Source organism: Crocodylus siamensis, chromosome 3 (assembly GCF_052110815.1).
Source record: "Crocodylus siamensis isolate JL-2025a chromosome 3, ASM5211081v1, whole genome shotgun sequence".
NCBI lineage: Eukaryota > Metazoa > Chordata > Crocodylia > Crocodylidae > Crocodylus > Crocodylus siamensis.
The window spans coordinates 63106053-63127310 of NC_143397.1; the positions used below are offsets into that span (position 1 = coordinate 63106053).

Below are 21258 nucleotides of genomic sequence, written 5' to 3' on the forward strand. Positions count from 1 at the left end.
TTCCTGGCACTATGCTTATCACTTCTCCAGCATATGACCTCTAGTTTATTCAAATTGTATTAAGCACCCTCTGTGGTATTGATCTACTTTTGGTATGGAAGGCTGTTACTCAATGGAGAACCATTCCACCCTTCCAAGAAGATTATTATGCTGCTGCTTCCAGCTGAAATAAGGTGGTAAGCAATGTTTCCATACTAAAATCAGTAAGGGCAGTCATTCTGGTAGATTCCATAATTTTGTTCCAGACACGTCCATGCCTAAGAAATCTTCTCAATAGGTTTCACCGAAGTGGCCCTATAAACATTTACAGCTCTACCTTAGCCATGTTTGACTCCATGAAATGCCTGTGGGGCACAAGTCCTATCTTTTCTCACTTCCGATTCCTCACTTCCATTCCTCACCCATGAACTATCCAAGTTAGATGGGAAGGGAAGTTCAGCCTTCAGTATCATTGGAACAGATAGTCCAGTTAGACATAGCAGAGGAAGAGATGTTGGAATAAGCATCAGCTTAAATCTTGCCCTACTCTCCGAATGATGCATTAGCCAAGAAGACCATGTCACCTATTTATGAGGACCTTACAGCTTTTCAGATGGGCCTGGCTTCAAATTTAGGGAAATAAATAGAAAAGACTCGGGCAGATATACACCCTAAAAAACATCAGCTCAAGATGTGGAGGGAGCAGTGACTAGTAACGTGGTTCTTGATCCAAATAAAATGTTATGGAACTTGCTACCTGCTTCTTAAAGGGCTAGTGGGTATTAGGATACCCACCTTTCAGGGTGTTTGAGCAGTTCTTTATGTACCTTGGTGCACAGTTTCTTGTCATAGCAGCTGTAAATGAATGCTTGGAATGATTACAAACTAAATCAGTGCCAAAGGAAAAAGTGTAAAAGAAACTTGGCCTGTTCAGGTGAAACAGATCTCTTTTCAGAGCTAATTAACCTTGACGCAGCACAGGGTTAGTGTGGCTCTATACTGTTTCCAGTTCCACAGCGTGTGTATGCAGAGCTAGTTCAGATATTTCTGTGTGGTGCTATAAAGTCTTAATCTAAATCCCCTGGAGAGATGCTGCTTTAATGAAGCTGAGAGTATCTTTATCAATATCTGGAAAGAGTCAGTAACGAATCTTTTGAATTAGAACAGGTTTTCTGTGTTGGGCTGTGGCCAGCCAGCTGTTTCCCACTCAAATGAGGCTCTAACAATTGCAGTATTTAGTATACTAAAGAACAGTGTGCTGTCTGGTAACTTAGAGTTCAGTTAGCTGCAATCATTCTTGGCTGTTCATCCTTGGATACAAGGAAGAGGAAGTCTTTTTCACATGCTGCAGATGACAAGGTTTCTCAAAGGCCTTGTCATGGCCTTTGTACATACAGGTTCCAGACCGATTCAGTCCAGTTTCAGTCACTGAACTTTCTTTTTTGATTGTTGACACACTGTTCTGAACATATGACCTCCTGTTCTGTTTTGTACATGATGCAGAAAACAGCATTTGTAGTAGCAGTACTACTGCAGGTACTTTTGGCAGATCTGCATCATACCATATTTCTTAAGAACAGTCTCTTTGAGACTGCATCTAAAATTTGTGGTAGGATTTGTGGTAAGGTAAGAGTTGGCAGTTTCTGGGTTGGGGCTCTGGGCAGGCAGTGGGTCAGCTGTGAACACCACTGGCAGGTTCTGCATCCAAGCTTCTGAACCTGTGCACCGTGTCCATAGCTGCTGCTGGTCCACTGTGGTGCAAGCCCTGCCTAGGTCCACTCAATGCCTGATACTGCTGGGTCCCCCACTGTCTGCCCAGCACTACATGGAGGCTGGAGCTGCCAGTTGCCCTTGAGCCAGATCCAGTGAGTTGACAACTGTTCACCCGCAGGCCAGATCAAACCTGTTGGTGGGCCAGTTTTTGCCCACCCCTGGACTAATGCAAGGGGGTGATACAGTCTTCAATACAATCCTTTACCAAACATTACGCTATAGTTCCAGCTTTCTAGTCTGACGTGAATTTTGTCAAGGCAGTCCTTTATTCATTGACCTTTGATAGACTCAAGTCCTACCATCTGCGATTACAACTGCTTTGGAATCACTTACAATAGATTGTATACATGATTGCTCAGCGTTACTCTTTGAGATGTGTTGTGTACATGCACATTACATGCCTTCATGCACACCTTGAATCTTAGGAATAGTCATTTACAGTGTTCCATTTCAAAGGAACTTGATAGGGCATTGGGACAGCTACACCATTTTAAATCCTCTGCTGAGAGCAGGAGAAAACACAGGATCCTAGATGCACCACAGTAGTATTGCTGGCAGAAGTCTCCAAGTAGTGTGTGCTGGGTTCACATGCGTAACCATGAAGTGTGTATGCACAGACCATCTCAAAGAACAGCAGTTACGGTGGAGATAAATAATAGTTGTGTTTCTCTCTTTAACAGGCAGTGTATCATAATTTGAAACCAGCTACTCTGCAACAACAACTGGAGAGCGTTCACCTTGATCAAGACAAAGCAGAAGCATTTGCTAGTGCATGGGCTGCTGCAGGTCAAGATACAATTGAAAAGTTCAGACAGAGGATTTTGGCTCCTCAGAAGGTAGGAATTGTTCTTACATAAAATGGAGCAATAAACATTTTGCTTGGAACTAAAAAGTTTGTTTTTTAATAGAAGGGAACAGGCCTGTGTCCTTGTTTAAAACTGGTAATTAAAATTAACAATAAAATGCAAATATTCCAACATTAATTTTTGCATACTGTTGACCAGGAAAACCTGTTCAGAGGCCAGTAAAGAAAGGTGTGTCACATTCTGGTGTTTCTAAAATTCAATAGCTGGTTAAATTATACAAACAGTGCTGAATGTTTTAAGAAACAATTTAATGTGTTTTCTCTATTGCCACATATAATTTACTCGTAGTTTCATACATGCATGTTTGCAAGAGATGCTGGATCAGGCTTTTTTTTTTCTAGTGGAGGTCTTTTTTTATTATTAATTTAGGTAGAGTTTTAGTAATTAACTAGCAAATTGCCCATCAAGAATGATGGTGGGGGTGGGGTGGGGACAGAGGCCTGCATCCAGGGCTGGGACTGGGGCCAGGGCCTGCCTCCCCACTGCTGCTTTGGGCTGGGATTCGGATCAAATATTTGTGCCAAATACATATCAAGATAAATAACTTCCATAGTTTGAGTACATGAATGCTAGATTTGCTCATGCGGTCCTGGGCTTCTGCCGTTTTGAAAATGACACGTTCATAAATATCTAAATATGCAGGATCCAAACACTCAGAAACACTAAAGCGCCAGAAAGAATCTGGAAGTGTTTTATTTTGCCTTTAACAACAAACTAAGTTACTGGTATATCAAATAAAATCTATGTATTTGCTTCCTTTTCTTTGCATTTACTGATGGAGTCCTGCAACAACTGTTTGATCTAGTAGATGAAGAGTCTCCTTTTGGAGATTTTTCATGGCTTTGTTTTCATCTTGAGTAGTATAGCTACATTTTGTCAATGTCTTGCCTCCCAGTAATGCCAGCCTTAGATATTTGGCTCATAATTATTCTTCCAGTAGGAGAATACGATATAATAGAATTTTTCACATACTTTAATTGTCTACCAGTACAATACTTTTCTCAAACCTGTAAGACAGCTGTGTGTAGGACTGCAGTGAACTAAATGTAGCTCTTGAGGTATAATTTGAATACTAGGATAGTATTATCAATTTATTTTTCCTGCTTGTCCTAGAAATCTTCAAGGACTCAGTCCTGCAGACCCTTTTTCAAATAAAATATCCCTCTGAAGTTAATGGGATTTTCTCCTGACTAAGGACTTGCAATTGGTTAATGTGCCTCAAACAGAACACATTTAAAAAGACAAATAGGACTTATGGCCCGTCTTTATTATTAATGTCATACGAGTGCACAATGTAAGTGTAGGTTGTGTTTCATCCAATTGTTTCATTATTTATTTGTGTGCTATTTTAAGTGAATAATCCTATTTTTTTCTGAATTTTGCTAACAAGAAACTGTATACTGTAGGTCTTGAAGTCAACAAATAATCTTTTTTGACTTTATTGAAGGTCATTTTTGATCACTTGCACATACTTGATTATGTTTGTATGTCTTGGGCAACAGTGGGAAATGCATGCAGTGTTTCCTTATTTAGAACACATTGGTTTAGTCTTGGCAGCTCCCTCACTAATGTTTTTCTTAGCCTTCAAATATAGGAATAATGAATGTTCTTTGAGGAGATCTTTTACTTTGAGAGTGGAATACTTTCTCTATAAATGAGATAACTGTCACTCCCATTACTGAAATTAATTGATAACAATATATTTATTTCTTACAAATGGATAAGATATCTGAGGTAATATTTTTCCCAAACAGTTGAAACTATAGATGCATCTATAGGTATATTAGATGGCCAGATGCCACCCTCTGAATACTTCTTTCTATATGTACATTTTGATGCGTGTAGCTTCCTGTGCTGTCACTTTTGTATGGAAATGATAGAATGTAGTAATTGAATTTTCAAAGGAACCTAAGGGAATAGGTGCCTAAATGACCTGGAAATTTGATGCAAGTCAAGCAGCTATGTTTCTTAGCCTCCTCTGGACACCTCAGCCCGTGTGTATGAAAATGTTTGTGATGAATATAGCTGCAAACGAAATCAGGCCTGTATAAATCAGCCTTTTTATACAAAGTAACACAGACTTTCTGAGAATGTATTTGAGAATATTTATCAAAATCTACTTCCTGTAGGAAGTTCCAGCATCATTAAAATGTACTTTTTATCTTCACTTTTCAGTATTTTAATATGTCTTTCTATCTAGTTAAATATTTGATGTGGCTCTACTTAAAAGAAGAACATTAGAGGTGATACTGTAGCTCCGCTAACATTCCATGTTGCTGTAAGCATGAGCTATGAATGTTCAAACTGTCTAAAAATGTCTGCTTTAAAGATTCCCCATTTGGAGTACCATTTATAAATGTTGTACACACCCATATTCTTTCCATTGTGGGGGAAAGTTTCAGTACATATTAATGAAACTGCTAGAACTTATGCTGCCCCTCAGCAGATCAGTTGTTAAGGTCCCTTCTGTACATCTGATGAAGTGAGCATCAGCTCACGAAAGCTTGTGCTGGATATATATGTATAGATCTAGTTTAGGGTGGCCATCATAGAGGACAGTCTGGTTGTCCTCTCTAGATATGAAACCTGAAGCCTTTACATCCTCTATTTTTCTCTTGAAAAGAAAAATAGAGGACATAAAGGTGTCAAGTGTTGTATCAATAGAGGACAGAGTAGTAGAAAACTGGAATGTCCTCTGTGATGACCACCCTACTTCTGTTTGTCTATCTTATCTACTTGGATTAATTTATAACGTGTAAATTTATCTTGCCTCACAGTCAGTTTGATGGCATTTATTTGTTTTGTTATAATACAATGTGTGTGTATATACATATCTATGTATTTTATTATTTGAATATTGTATTAGATCAATTCCAAGGCTGCAGGCAATGTTCTAACTAGAATGACTTACTGGCTTTTAGTGAAAATCAGAAGATGGGGAAAAGCCTTTCCCACTTGGAACTGATCTGTAATTTCCCTGTTTAATGCCACCTAACAGCTGTGGGGGAGATGCTCACCAAACTGGAGAAGCTGGAGGAAAGTGAATACAGGGTGCTCATTACTTCTTTTTGCTAGTGTGATGTTTCCCAATTATTGGCTTATTGGTGAATGAAAGGGCACCAGCCACCTCCTGTCCTGTCCAATCTAGGGGTAAGGTGGTGAGGAGAAAGGTACTTTGGACATGAGTGTAAGTCACACACAACCTTTTGCAGGGGTGGAGGAGGAGTTTGGGAATGAGGGTCCAAAGAAACTTTTGCATGGATCAGAGGTAGGATGGGTAGGTTTAAATAAAAGTCTCTGATATACGGGAGTTGGAGGGCATGGACCCCCTGGTGTGGTGTTGATTTAGGTAAGTCTTCCAAAGCAGTGTCTTCTGTAAGCTTTTACTGTAGTATTGACTGATCTTATGGGTGCAGCAGCCTTAAATGCTACTGCTGCTTGCTCCTGTAGAGAGTCTTTATTTTATATTTTAGTCATTTGGATTCTAACCACTTTCCACCTTATTCTGTAATGACTTAGTAGCCAACCATGGAATCAGTCAAGGTGTCTAAGAGTACTCTACTATTGTCATTTTCTTGATGCATTGCATATCCAAGGTCAGTTTCATAATAGTCTCTTCCTTTTCCACTGGGCTACGCCACTTCAGCAGATACCACTGTGACTTACTGTTTCTGTAGAGTTTCACTGTTTAGCATATTAGTCATTCAGGCAGTAGGAATTGTAGATAAACCAGTCCTTTAGGATAGAAATGCATAAGTTTATGGGACAGGTAATAGGACGGAGTGTTCCTGAAGTAACAACTGGAGCATATGATGTATGGATTTGAGTATCTGGTGGTTGACATTATAGATTTGAAAGGAAATTAATTTCTGTGTAGGACGTGTTTGGCAGTTGCATGCTTTGTGACTTCTCTTGGTCACCTCTAAGGGACATTAAGATTCCCCGCCCCCCCCCCCCCCCCCCATTTTTCTGTGAATGTTATCTGGCTTTTAGGGTTTTTTTGTGCCTGCCTTTAGTAGAGGTGAGAGTGGCTAGGTTGTGCTAGTACTCCTGATGGAACTAAAGTACTTCTTAGGAACCTGGCTAGTAGGTTTTATGCTCATGTATTCAGGATTCAACCATTTGGTAGATAGGAGGGGAACATTCCCCCTAGTCAAATTGCAAGGATCATTTCTTTGCTTTCTTTTTGTGTAACACAGGGTGTGTTTTTCTTCCTGTGATCATCCTGCTGGGTTGAGGGGGCAGGAAGCAGGGTGGCAGGGAACAGTAGCCCCAGCCAGGCTGGGCTGTGGGACAGTCTGAGCCCAGTGGCTCATCCAGGGGTGTGGCCAGGTGGCTCCTGCTGCAGCTGAGCTCAGATTGTCCCACGATCTGGCCTGGCAGGGCCCCATCCTCAGACTGCTGACCAGTCAATTGTGTGTTGCCAGAGGTAGGCACAAAACACTCCCACCCCACCATTCAGACAGGTGGGGGTGAGGAAGTGCTTTTGGATCAGCCGGCATGTCCCTCCCCTCCTTCCTTTCCACCTCCCCTTCCCCTTTCCCCTCCCCCTCCCCTGGGTAAGAGGCAAATATGCCAGGGGAGATGCTGATGCCATGCCCTGGGTGCATGCCATCCCCGCCCTCAGGTGCGTACCCCTTGTAAACTGTTTAAGTACCCCTAGGGGTATGCCTACACCTAGCTGAGCACACCATATATTAAAGGTAAGTAAAAATGATTTTTATACACTATACTGTACAGTATTCAAGTCCCTAACCCCATTTTTCCCACAAGCCTTTGCTTTTATCAACCATGATTTTGCCAACCACGGGAACTTTCTGGAGCCTAACCCACACAGTTGGCGAGGGAAACCTGTATATAACTTGGAACACCATGTGGTGCTGTCATTATGTTGCTTTGCTGTACTTCGTTGGTCAGAGAACATCTATCTCCTGAAGCAGATGAATAACTACTGTGAAGGTGTGTTGGGTAATATTTGAGGCAATAATTTATTATCATGCTGTTTATTAGGGCTGTGCAAAGCTTTGGTCTCTGATTTTGATTCAGCCCGATTTGTTGGCCGAATCTCCTAATTGAATCAGGAGACCCTTTAATCTCTCCAAATCAAATTGGAACCCTTTGAATCGATTTGGATAGATTTGAAGTTTTGGACATAGAGACAGCTTTACATGAGCCCCTGCTACATACCTCTAGGTAGCAGGGGCTTGTGAGTGTTGCAATGCTGGGGTGCATGGAGTGTCCCACAGAAGCATGGGGGCTCCCCGGCGCACTCAGAAGCAGACCCAGAAATGGAAAGACTTCCAGTTTACTTTCAGGTTCCCTGGGGAGCATGCAGGGGGCCCCCCCGCTCCCCTCTTGCTCGGTGACTGGTGCCTCCTGGGTCTGGGGTTGGGGGGGCACCTGGGATCCCCCTGCAGCCGATTGGGTCTGGTGCCTCCTGGGTCAGGGTGCGGGGAGCAGCACACTCCCCAGCAGACCTAGAAGTGGACTGGAAATACTTCCAGTCTACTTCTAGGTTCACTGCCAAGCACATGCAGCCGTCCCGTCCTCTCCCTCCCCCCGACCCCGTTGGACACTCCATGCGCCCCAGCATCACAGCAATCACAAGCCATTCCTGCTACCTCAGGGTATGTAGAAAAAACATTTAAAGCTGTGTCCATGGCTGAATTGCTGATTCTCTGAATTGGCATTGAATCTTCAGATTTGGATTCGGCTGAATCGAATCAGGGACAATGATCCAAATCAATGAAGGCTCAACAGTGGAGCCTGAACAGGTTCAGGTCTCATAGCCTCTCCTCATAGGGCCTGCCCTGCTGCCCCTTGATCATGTAAGTGGCTCTCCTCTGCACCCTCTTGATTTTGTCCACATCCCTCCTGAAGTGTGGTGCCTAGAACTGAACGCAGTACTCCAACCGCGGCCTGACCCATGTCATATAGAGGGGGAGGATCACCTCCTTGGACCTGCTCGTGATGCATCTGTGGATGCATGACAAGGTGCAGTTAGTCTTCCTGATTGGGGGACTGGGGGAAAGTCTGTTCACCAGGGCCCCCCTTGGAGTCACCAGGAGCAATGGCCACAAGCTGAGGGAGGACAGATTTAGGTTAGATAGAACTACTTCACTGTAAGGGTGGCCAGGAGCCTGGAATAGGCTTCCCAGAGAGGTGGTGCTCTCAGCTTCCCTGGAAATCTTCAAGAGGAGACTGGATAGGCACCTGGCTGGGGTCTTATGACCCCTGCCACCCCCAGTGCTCCTTCCTGCCCATGGCAGGGGGTCGGACTAGATGATCTGTCTAGGTCCCTTCCAACTCATTGATTCTATGACCACATTGGCGGCCCATGTTCATCTTGGAGTCACAGTAACCGTGGTATTCTAACAGTTGTGTGTGGTGAAGCTGGAACTGATAAAAATGTAGCAAAACTGCAACTTTTAAGGTTTTCACCCAAGGGCAAGGATGGGAAGCAACTGCTATAATGTAAAAGTTAATATACCAGCAGTTTCCTTTTTGAAATGGCTCCAGATGTATCTGTTCCCATATCCTGTATCATCATCCCTTTGTAGATTTGTCTTACCATGAATTACATTCAGTACAAAATCAGGATCAAAATGATTGTTGAGGCATGTAACTAATGTTGTAGTTAACCATAGTTTTCCTGTCTACTTGGATTGAATTCTGGTTTGCCAGGAAGTAGATGCTGTCCAAACTTTTTTCTCCCATCTTTTTTTTTAAAAGATTTTTTTTAAAGATTAAAAACAGTTTTTCAATCTGTGTAGTGCTACTTTTCAATACAGTGATGTGAGGGACAACAGCCAGCAGAATTAGAGCTAGAAGCAGTTCGTTCTGTATTTTGTCTGGTTGTTTGAATCCACACCATATGGGAAAAATCCCAAAGGTATCTAGTTCAGCAATTGATTTTCTTTTAAAGGGGTACATATGTAATAAATGAACATACCCAAGCCCCTTGACTAAGCATTAACATATCTGTAGAAATACTTTTCTGGAATTTGTGATCTCTAAAGTAATTGTGGGGGGGAGGGGAGGGGAGAAGAGAATTAGGGCTATATTCTTTCACTTTGTAACCAAATTCTTCCTAGTTGCAATAAGAATGTTGGTTACAGAATGAGAAGGAATCGTTAATAAAGATAAGAAATGGAGAAATTCTGCTTCGTCTGTGCCTGTTCTACTGATCATCAGTGTTTGGTGGAGGCAGCTACAGTGTTGTTAAAATGGGAGGATTATGATGGATGTAGCAAGGTAGGATATAATTTATACTTAGTCTGATACTTTAAGAATATTTAAATTTGTTAATGGTCAGCATCATGGTCAGTCTGTGGTAAATACTCAGATTTTCAGATCATCCAATTGGATGATGATTTTACTTTGTTGCATAATTGGGTCTCTTGAATAGTCTTAGATATTCTTGTATTGGTTGATTAGTCAGTTTTCTTAACATTTTCACTTCCCTCCCTCCATAAAGTATAAAAGTTTATTCTGCAACTGGGCTATTACGCTTATAAAATACCTTTTAAAAATTGAACACTTGTTCCCATTGAACACTTGTTCATAGACTGTTATGATTTTGTCTAACCAGCTACTTCACTTAGTCTGCAGTTCTTCCCCAATAATTTCTGCATCAAGCTCATAATTTCTGTGGAAGATCTGGCATATTTAAAAAAAACAAAAACCCCCAAACAAACAAACAAAATGGGGAGAGGGGTTAAATGGGTGGGGCAGTGCAGTGCAGCTTGGCTCAGGGAGCTGAGGGTGAGCCAGGGGCAGCATGGTGCAGTGGTAGGGTAGTGGTGGAAGCACGTAGTGGTGGGGCAAGGTTGGCACTCATGCAGCATGCAGCCTAGGACCTGTGGCTTGCTTTGGTGCAGCCTGCAGGTGTGCAGCCTCTCCTCATGTGGCCTGCAGGGCATGTAGCCTCCAGCCACTTAGAAGTTAAACAGTGTTTTGGTAGGGGGTGGCTTTTCTGACAAGGCTGTGCTATTTGCTGTTGCTGTGTAAAGCTACTCATTGCCTTCTGGTACAGTTTCTTATATACCTCAAAATAATTGCTTTCTATAATATTTAGTTCAGGTTCTGCCAAGATTTTGTCCAATTATGTCAGGTCTACTCCAGTCGCAGTAAGACAGGATTTGGAATTCACCTGCATGACACCACAATGCAAGTTTCTGAAAATTAAATCTGTCCTTCACTCCTAGTTATGTCTTCTTCTGGTCTGCTTTATTTAATTTTTTAGGTAGGATTCCCTTGTAAATGTGCTGTTGCTCTACTATTTAACTGCTCTTTCATTACCATTCTCCTGCTCTACACTTTGTTTTATTCCTTTGTGATAAAGTTCATCGGATACTTTTACAATTGGAAATACTCACAGGCTGGATGAGCCTAAGTGAATCATTGGTCAGGTTATTAAAAAAAAAAAAGGGCATATCAGCAATTACACTTAATAATGCACAAAATCTTGTTATTTGCTTCCTCTTTTCATATTAGACTCTGCTGGTAACAATGTCGTAGTTAAGATGGTCTCACGCTTCCTATTAGGAGACTGTTTTTTAGTCATTTAGCCAAGCTCAAATCATTTGGGCTGAAATTTTTCATGGTAGGTCTCTCCCTCAGATTGACGGTGATGAGTATTTAAAGTTTCAGTTAAAACAGCTTTGCTATTTCTGAGGGCAAGCAAAGACAAAATCATATTTTTGCCTGTGTTGAGAGTATTGCAGCCTTTTGAAATAAGGTCACTTTGCCCTGTCCCTTGTGTTGGGATACAAAAAAGATCACTGAAAAAAATCTTTCTTTTCCCATTTTCCCTTTAAATTATAAGTAGATGCTGCTCTGTCTCATCTTTCCACAAATAAACAAATGTTGTAATTGCAATCACTAGTCTTTTTTGTTTAACAAGCTCCTCAATGGATCTATTCACCTTTTGTACTTGTGCAGTTTTTTTTTTTTTTTTGCTCTTATGTATGTGTGCATAATCATGAGCTTTGAGCTTGGGCTTGTTTTCCTTCTTCAGTTAGTTTCCAAATGTGCACATAAGCTCCTTGTCTGTCTTTATTGAACATATACTTTTTAATATTTAGTTGAGGCATTTGTCATTCAACTATATAATGAGCAAGTGAAAAGATGAATAGCAAAAATGAGTATTCATAGCACTCTAGGGAATTTGGGGAAAGATACAAATATGTATAAAAATCAATATTTTGTGCAATATGTAGGCAGTGCATATTCTCTAGAACTAATAATGTGAGATGATTTCTTCCCAAGGAAACTAATACTGCAGTCTTTTTAAGTGTATGAAAGAAATGCTTGTTACAGTGCAAGTAGCTAAAAAAAGTGTTACAGGGCATGAGTGTATACTTCAGCTTCCTTCATGGACCTACTTCCAAAGCAGCCTAATAAAACCTAAATCAATACTAGCAAGTTAGAAGAGGAATTGAATTACATATATGTAAACTTCCTTTTTGCTTGTTCAGTGGTACGGATTTGTTTTGGAAGGAACCATTACAATCATCTGATGTGATCCGTTCACCACAGGCCATAAGGCTATAAAGAATCAGATTCTCTAAATTTGAGGAAAAATATTTTAGGAAAATATGTAAACTTGATTTACAAATATATATTAGTGCTTGAAATTAACCTGCTCAGTCCTTGTCAAGTTGGTCAAATGGACTCTGGGCTTGGAGTCAGTTGAAGCCCTAGCCCCCTGCGCTTGCCTATGGTGCCTGCCCACAGTGCCTTTCCCAGTTGCTTACTGTCTGTCATGGCTCCAGCCCCATTCTGGCCTGGGGCATGGAGTACATGGAGGCTCTGGTCCTGGTCCAGCCATAGTAGTGATGGTGGCAGTGGCAGTGGCAGCAGCTTGGGTGTCCTTGGGCTGAAGTTACCGCTGCTGTGGCCAGGCTGGGGCCAGAGCTACTGGGTACTCTGTGTCCTGGGCCAGAATGGGGCTGGACCCATGACTGATGGTAGGTGGCAGAGGCTTCAGGGGGGGAGGGGGCAGAGGCTGCAGGGGACAGATGGCGTGGGGGCATGGCTGAAGCTGTGGCTCTGACTGACCCCAGTCTTGGATCAGAACCAGAGTTGAAGCTGTAGTAGCTGCCTACCCCTTGTATGCAAGTCCAGAACCAGGGGCTTTTCCGCCCATGTTGAAAAGGGGAAAAATCTTCACCTTGGATTCAAGTAAATATGATAGATCTTCTTTATGCCTCCAGAACTGGTATACAGGCGGTCATCGACTTACAGTGTTTCAAGTTACAATGTTTCGCACTTACAACGTTTCTAAATTGACACGCTGTTTCAACTTTATGACGTTAGTTTTGACTTTACAATGCTTGATCCGATGCGATGCCGCGCCAGTGAACAAGTTTGCTGCGTTGATTATCTCCCTGGAGAACATCTCCAAACTTCCTTGGACACTGTCTTTAAGAAGGCAGACAAGGCTCCAGAAAAACCTGCAGCCAAGAGTCCTGAGAAGACTCCATCCAAGAACCCTTCATAAAGTCCAACCAAGAGCCTTTCAAAAAGTCCTTCCAAATCAATACGATTGCTATTTCCAATATAAATACATTAATGTAGCTATATTACCCATTTATAATTGATCGAGTACAAAATTCTGGGGTATTTTTAGTGAAAATAGGGTATTGGGCCTTGGTTCAGGAAACAATCTCCCATTTATAACATTGTTTCTTATGAGAAAATTGTTCCGAGTTACAACATTTTGACTTAAGACGCGGTTTTCAGGAACCAATTGTGTCATAAGTCTGAGGGCTGCCTGTAGTTTATACCTCTTCCTGCTGGTCTGCACGTTTTTGAGTATCACATTTCTGTTCCTCCTGCATGTTCTTAGCGACTGAAACCTCTCTTTGTTAAATAAACAGTGTTCTGTGAGGTTTTTCATTGTAAATCATATTTTCCAATCCTAAGTGTTCTCATGACTCATGTATAACCCCCCACGTCACAAATCATCAGTGCTCTCCTTTGGGGAAATTGGTGTGCCATATCTAATTTGGGCTTTGATCTTGAAATGTCATGTGAATGAATGAAACCCTTTGACAGCAGCTAGTCCCACTGATATCAGTTGGGCTCTGTGCAGGGACCTGCAGTGAAAAGCAGATTGGAGCCATAGTTTGTAAATTTTATGCAGGGTAGGGTCAGAGGATATGATTCAGTACTGTTTCACTCCAGGTTTTTTTTTTTTTAACATAGTTCCACTGACTTTTCAGGTTTTTTTGTGTATGGAGTTACTGACACAGCTGGAATAATACAGTGTAGAAAGAAACCCTGAGTCTCCTTCTGTACGTAGCAGCCCAGATACGTCTGTGATTCTGTGTATAGCATACAAAGCTTGATTGCTAATCAAATCGGTGTATAGGCAGCTTTAATTTACTAAAGTGAAATGGTCTTTTTCTTTACAAAAGTGTGCGTTGGTACGAAGTACTTGAGTAATCAAAGATATGTCATAATCTATTAGGTAAACTAAAATATATTCTGATTATTATAATAGTTGAAAAGAGTGGAAGCATCCCCAGACTTTTAAAATGTCAAAATCACAGTTTATATTTTTTTATGTAATGAATTAAGAATACCTTGACTGACTTAGCCAGCAGAGTTACCTTTTTATAAAACCAATATAGTGAGTGAAGAATCAGGTTCACCCATCTTTTTGAGTTATGTAGTTTGTGTGGTTGTTAAGAAAAATGCTTCTTAACTAAGGAACATTTAAGAATTTTTAGGAAATTGTTCAGTGATGAGACCTGAGGAAGAGTACCATAGTACCTGATAGCTTGTCTTAGTCTATCCTAACTATACAGTTGGTCCAGTAAAAGATATTACTTACAGAAATTCCTGCCACTTGCATTCTTTTTTTCTGAATATTTTCTCTGTTTGAGAATCTTTTAAAGAAGATTTTGAGCCTGTCTGATATATACTATTCAAATACTATGAGAAAGCTTAGAAGAGCTTGGTTAAGGTGTTATTCATACGGAACTCTCTTGACTTTTTTAACAACCTAGTGAAAGCTTAAAACTGAAACTTCTTCAAGTTAAATCTTTCCCCTATATCACATGCATGCAGTGTTACTGTTGCAGTTCTGGTTTGTGTGCACTCTCTCTCTCTGTCTCTTTTATAAAAGCATTTAAGCTTTGTTTCTTAAAATTATGTTATGATCCTCTCTGAATTTTTGTAAACGGTTACAAAGTGCCAGCGTAAACTAAGGAGCTGTCTTCCTTGATAGTTTCTTTTACATATGAACTCTCTGTGACAGTAATACTACCCACATCTTAAAATGCAAGAAACTGTGAATTCAGATTCTTTTGTCAGGAATACTTTTTTATCTTTGAACTGTCATGTACCTGGGTTGAGTAAAATGGAGATATTCTCCTACAAAGAAACATTGCTAAAATAATCTTTTTATCCAAACCAAGAAGCTTGAATATCTTATTTCATTTTTGAAAACCCTGTTCTATAGAATTATCTTTTTTTCTTCAGCACTTTCTGGTACTTGAGAGCAGTGTTGAACCCTTCCCATATAATTTAGGAACATAAAGCAGAGGTCTGGAAGAGTCCTCTTGGATTGCAGCATGCATTCCCTGCTATTGCAACCTACTTGTGATTTTAAAGCTAGATTTATTTGTAACAGGTTTATGTGCATTTGTTCGTGTCCCAGTATTGTCTTTTTCCCTTTAATACCCCTGCTTTCTTTCTAATGTTTATATCCGATATATTAATAGGCAGCAGTCATATCCCTTCTCAACCTTTATTTACTAGGCTAAGCAATTCAAGTTTTTCTTAGTCTCCTCTTGTAAAAAGCTTCTTCATTCCCCAGTCATCCTAGCTGCCAGGTAGCTACAAATATTTATTATTTAATAATACAAATCAAATCTAATGTTTGATTTAACACAGGCTGATAGACTTCTTAGAGAGGTTCTGCTGGCCAGATTGGCCTACAGGCCATATGTTTTATACCCCTGATCTACAAGAAGTGAGTTAACCAAGCCATTTTTTTGAAATTTTGTTTTAAGAATATAATTATTAACAAAACCTGTACAGACATTATTCAGCTGTCCTGTACATTTGTCCCTGATTAATCTCTATGCAGTATTATTGCCATGACCCTTGTCTTTCCTCCCATTGATCAGCTGCTGTTTCATTGTAGGTTATATGTAATTGTGTTTTTACTTTTTTGGGAAATGGAGCTGGTGGCTATCTGTTGTGTCTAGTTCCTAGCACACTTTTAGTGGCCCTAAGGCCCTGCCACATGTTCAAATTCAACCTGGATAGAAAACAGCTATAAAAGTGTTACACATTTTCAAGCACTAACTTTGTAGTTGGTTGGTTCTTCCTATAGCTGGATGGACATTTTAATGGCACAATAATGATTTTGCACATGTGGCCAGTTTTACTTTACATGTGTGGCTTGTCTAAATTTATTGTGTGATTAACCAGTTAATTCAGTAATATATGTAACATGTGGCAGGAGCATAAGGTGAATAGTACCTGTAGTTAATCTTCTGTAGTTTTGCCTGTTTAAACTTGAAAACTAAGTCACAAGAAAAAGACCATATTCCAAATACCATATGTTATTGCATATAGCATGCTCCAGAATTAGACACTTATCCTGTTTCTGAAAGGCAGAATGAAAAACAACAGATCTTTCCTTGTAGTAAGTAACTGAGTAGCAGCAGCTAGGGAGCTGAGCCTGTTCACTCTTGTGCTCTCTGTGGATCATAGACTTGACTTTCACTTTTGTCTGGTAAGCAGTAGAAACTTTTACTATACATCTCATATATAATGTGCACTTCAATTTCTAGCAGCTGGTTTTGGTAAAAACAAAAATGTGTTGGTATGTGAGAAAATATGGTGTATGCCTAAGGGAATAGAACATACAAATGATATACTGATGCCCAAATAGGAAGACATCTGCACTGTTATGGTTGAACTAAAATTGTTTTCACTTGGGGAGACTTGGCTAATTAAATTTGTGAGTTTTGTGAATTCATGACAGGTCCTGGTTGCACAAGAAGGTATAGTCCTGCAGATTATTGGTATAATCTTTAACCTCTTTGGTGATAAAGAAAGACATATTGCAAGTTTACCTCATCAAGGATGGGTAACAGTGACAGTTAACCTGTTTTCTTTCTGTTCTAGACTACCTGGATCTGCAAAAGACTTTCCAGTCCCTTGTCTAATAAAGTAGATTGGGACTTAACAAGAGTCCAAGAATTTAACATAGCCATCCTGTTCTAAACATCAACAGCTACTGTGAAGTATTTAAAAACCAAATCTTGGAATCGCTTCATATCCTCTGTTAAGCTCTATGCTACTAAAAGCCACAAAGAGAGCAGTCTTCTCTTCCTTTTCAGCATGCTCTCGGGTTACTTCTGTCATATTAAGGTTGCACTTTGATAAAATTGCTGATGCAATGGTATAATGAGAACTGCCCTTCCCTGTCTCTCCTTGAAATTTTTTCCATCTGGGGGAAAGGAATCTTTCATTGTCTGTTGGCACACAATGGGCATGGTTTGTTTAGCAGAAATGTTTCGTAATTGTCCACCAGGTTCCTTTGAATTATGCTGCTTGTGTTACCAGTCGTGCTTTGTGCAGCAACAGGGAGAGGCAAGATGCCATTAATGAAAAGTCAGCGTGCCTCAGCAAATCCACAAGTAATCAGCTTCTCTCTAGAGAAAAGTAATTATAAATGTAAGTAATTGACTTAAAATGGCTGTTGAGTCAATAGTTAAGGAGCTTTGAATCCGTTATCTCTATACACATCTGGAACAATGTTTTACTAACTACGTTGTAAGAAACTGGCTGAAACTAAAAGCATGAGGGTCCATGTTAATTAAGCCATTTGACATTATTAATACCAGAAGAGCCAGTACTGTTTGAAGCAGCATCAAATCTTTGCCAGCATTTAAATTTATAAAATGGATACTAACATTTATTTTCAGATATGATCAAATTAGTGATGAAATCATCAGAGGCAGATTTGACCCGACTAATGGGCTCATTAGGAGCTAGATCAATAAGAGATTTAATAGTGTACCATAATTTCCTTAGTACTCATTTTTCTCCTCAGTAGTTTCAGTAGTGATCTAGCTGTTCCAGAGGACGCTTTTATTAGTTACAAAGATGCCTTTAGTTTTGGCCAATGGCCACAAACTTGGTTTATTTTTAAAACTTCTAACCAATCCATACCACTTATTGAGTAGCTCCAGCAACTCCTTAGCAACTTAGGTTAATGCAATGGGAACATATCTTCCATAGGGTCATATTCACCATGTATTTGAAAAAATTAGGCATAGCCAGATGACAAATGCAACCTTTTTAATTTTATATGACGTTTTTAGCGCCTGATTTTGTCACACTGGGACACAGTTGATGAGCATTTAGATCTACTAGTATGTAAAGTAAGTGGAGAGAGCTAGCTAGCTATGTCAGTCTGAGGATGGGCAGAACCTTTGTTTATAATGGATTTAACAAGACTTTCAATGCCATTTTGATGTCTGTCTTATGGAAAAAAAACCCCCAACAACTCAGTATTTCAGGCTTAACATGCTTTAAAAGTACTTGCATATATGTATTCTGGATCACATTAGAGAATTTTTAAAGTCTTGAATTAATCTGAAAGTTAAATAAAGGTGCGTTAAAAGACTGCATTGATTGGAATTGTGCATGAGTGGAAGGTACAATTTGTATTATGTTTTAGAAAAAAACTATTTTAAATGCAACACGCCTTGTCAAAGGAGATGCAAGGATCTAAGCTAGGTTTTTCATAATACCTTGACAGAATAGTTTTAAGCTGATTGGCTGTCACAGTTACCTAAGCCTCTTCTTTTTTTGTAGAGATTCTGATAAGATGGATTTCAGACACTCCTATAATATGAGGTGGAGCTTTTGTTACAGTTTCTAACACTGCTTATTTATTTTCACTGCTACTTCCACTGGTTTCTCTGGGGTCAGTGCTACTAAGCACTTGTTTTGTAAGATGCTTCTACAGTGTGGGAAATTCATGGAGGAAAAACAGTGGGTGGTTTGCTGGATATGTCAAAATACTGCTTATGGGTAACCTATCTACTTTGCTTTGTCTTGGCTGAGAATGAAGGCTAGTCTTGCCAGTTTATGTGACTTTTTTATTATTGTATTTGTTGTTGTTCTTAAGAGCCAAAACTCCTGGAGGCAGGTGATTTGAAAATCTCAGCTTTCATTTTAAAGTAAGTTTCCAGTCCTCATAGTTTCTAATCCTTACAATTGTAGAGAAGAGCTAGGCTATGTGACATGAGTGCACTCTGCAGGCTCAGAAACCAGAGGACAAAAAGACCGTAGTATTTAGGGTACAGAGAAACCAAAGATTACAATGAGTTGAGAGAGCAGGGTTTTAACATGTCTTAGCTGCTTTGTGGTAACTCTCTGTGTGCCTGCTCTTCCCCCATAATAAGCGAATGCCTAAGCTGGGAAGCCTGACTTGGTTTCATTGAAGGATAGTAGATCCCATTTAGCTTCTACTTGCTGTGGAGTAAGAGTGTAAACTCATAGGCACTGTAGAGCAGCAGCTGTGCAACAAATCTTTCTCCTTTTAGCTTTCTGTAATTTGTTTGTACCTGTAGTAAATTTGGCTAGGAGGTGGCCTGTTTGTTTGTTGTTTTTTACCCTTATTTTCAAGTCTGTCATGAACTTTTGAGGTCTTAGAGTTGATGTTGGCAGTATTGAGGGACATACCTTAAGTAGGTAGTTGCCTTCTCTGAATATTACTTATACTTTGTTCTTCAGCCTCATTCTCCCAACAGTTTTTCCCAGCTCACAGTCCTACTTGTTCTGCTTTCATCCCCAAATTGCTGTTCACCCAGTCCTTTCCAGCTCATGTTCTGATGGGCATGTACATCTGCTTCCTCACACCAGCCTTAAGCTTCAGCTCTATAGCATCTGTCATGGACAGCCAGTTTTCCCCCACTCTAAAGTTTATTCAGTTTCCATCAAGGTTCTCCCTTTCTTCCTGGAAGATGTATTCCCTATATTTCTGACAGAGTTTTCAGGCTCTCTTCTTATCTTCTGTCCAGACACTAAGGTCTGCCCAGGGAAATGAGCTTGTACAGTGCGTGTCATTCCTACTTCATAGTACTGTTATCCAGAACGCTTTCCGAAAAGATAAAATGTCAATCTTGGTCTCAAAATTTGCAGTCTGGTATAGACAAATCACAACATGTGGTTATGGCTAACCAATAGCATGGATGGAAACAGGATGAAGAAGAGAATAATCATGGATTGGTATTTTGTACTGGATTTCCTGAACTAAAGGAGTATTTTGCTCTTATTTCCTTTTCCTTAGTTAACTAATTGAAAAATACAATAAAAATAAAATCTAATCTACATATGATATAAAGAAGTAACCTTTATTACTCAACACCATATAGAACATTTCCACATTAATCTGTTCTGCTTCTAATTTCATTTTTATTGAAAAGAAGGTTTTCTGGACAGTGAAACAAGGACGAGCAAAGTTCCTGGAACTGGGACTTGAGTGAGAGCAGGTTAGGGAATCTCTTGGCTAAAAGATCCTATTGCTTGAAGGCAAGGGGAGTTCATTAAGAGAACAGACTGCTTAGCAGCTTTTCCTGCCAAAAATTATAATAAGCTTCTAGGAATCGCACGCTGAAGGTAGTGCATGCTCTCCAGTGTAGATTTAACATTTCCACTAAGATGACTTTGGTTAATGCAGCCTGTATTATGAACTAGGCTGGGCTTCCAAATGTGCTTAATACAGATTGTTTGTGCAAATTAGTAGTTTTTTCTATTTGTCAAGTTCATTTTGAATCTAGAATGTAAGCAAAACAACCCTCTCCAATTTTGTGAGGTTTTTATGCAACAGTTCCTCAGTTATCTTGCATTAAATTAGTGGACAAGCAAGTGACTTTGACAAGAATGGTTTTTGTGATGCATACTGATTTTTTACAAACAGCAGAGAAAATAAGCTCTTGGAGGTATATAGAACATGAAAAACATTAATGGGCCAGACTTGTTGAGTTTTGTGGACATTATTTAGAGTCTTACACAACTGTGAATAGAGAACTCTCACAAGTGTATTGGTTCAGCCCTGAAAATAGGATTTGCTGTCATTTAAGTTGTACAAAGGCCCATACATATCCTCCATGCAGAATGAATTATATTCAGTATAGGTTTTGATATAAAAATCTACCATAGTCATGTCAGATTATCTAGCCATGTCAGTCGGAGGCAGTAGCCCACAATTAAAAATCCTGTGTCCTTAGACTCCAATATATAAGTTGCTGGACTAGAAATTGGGATATTTCTTTTTATTGAAAATAAGGTTTTCCTTACCTATACAATAGATATTATACTGCTTATTTATATTTATCAGTATTTATCTATGATCTATAGATAAAGGGTCAACTTTATTTTGTGTTAGGGCAGGTTAGCAACACTGATACGCATATCAGATCCTTCCTCTGGTTAGTAACAGTTTGTATTGCTTTAATTGGTTGTTTTTATACCTGCTGGTATGTACTGCATCTCCTTTGGGTGCAAACATTCCCAAGAAAAAGGAATTGCATAGGTACCTTCAAGCTTGACCTTTTCATAGCTGCCTGGATTTGTCCACAATAGTAGCTGTGGAACAAAC

General features: G+C 39.9%; 1 protein-coding gene across 3 annotated transcripts in view; it reads left to right on the forward strand.

Moving 5' to 3' along the window:
• Window positions 1-21258, forward strand: part of COMMD10 (COMM domain containing 10) — a 207789-nt gene that overhangs the window by 17314 nt on the left and 169217 nt on the right. For all 3 annotated transcript variants that reach the window (XR_016441230.1, XM_090038419.1, XM_090038418.1), the window contains exon 4: window positions 2433-2588. Coding sequence is in view for 2 of the 3 variants with exons in the window: in XM_090038419.1 (XP_089894545.1) it covers window positions 2433-2588 (156 nt within the window). In the remaining variant the exon portion in view is untranslated. The remainder of the gene's footprint in view (window positions 1-2432; window positions 2589-21258) is intronic.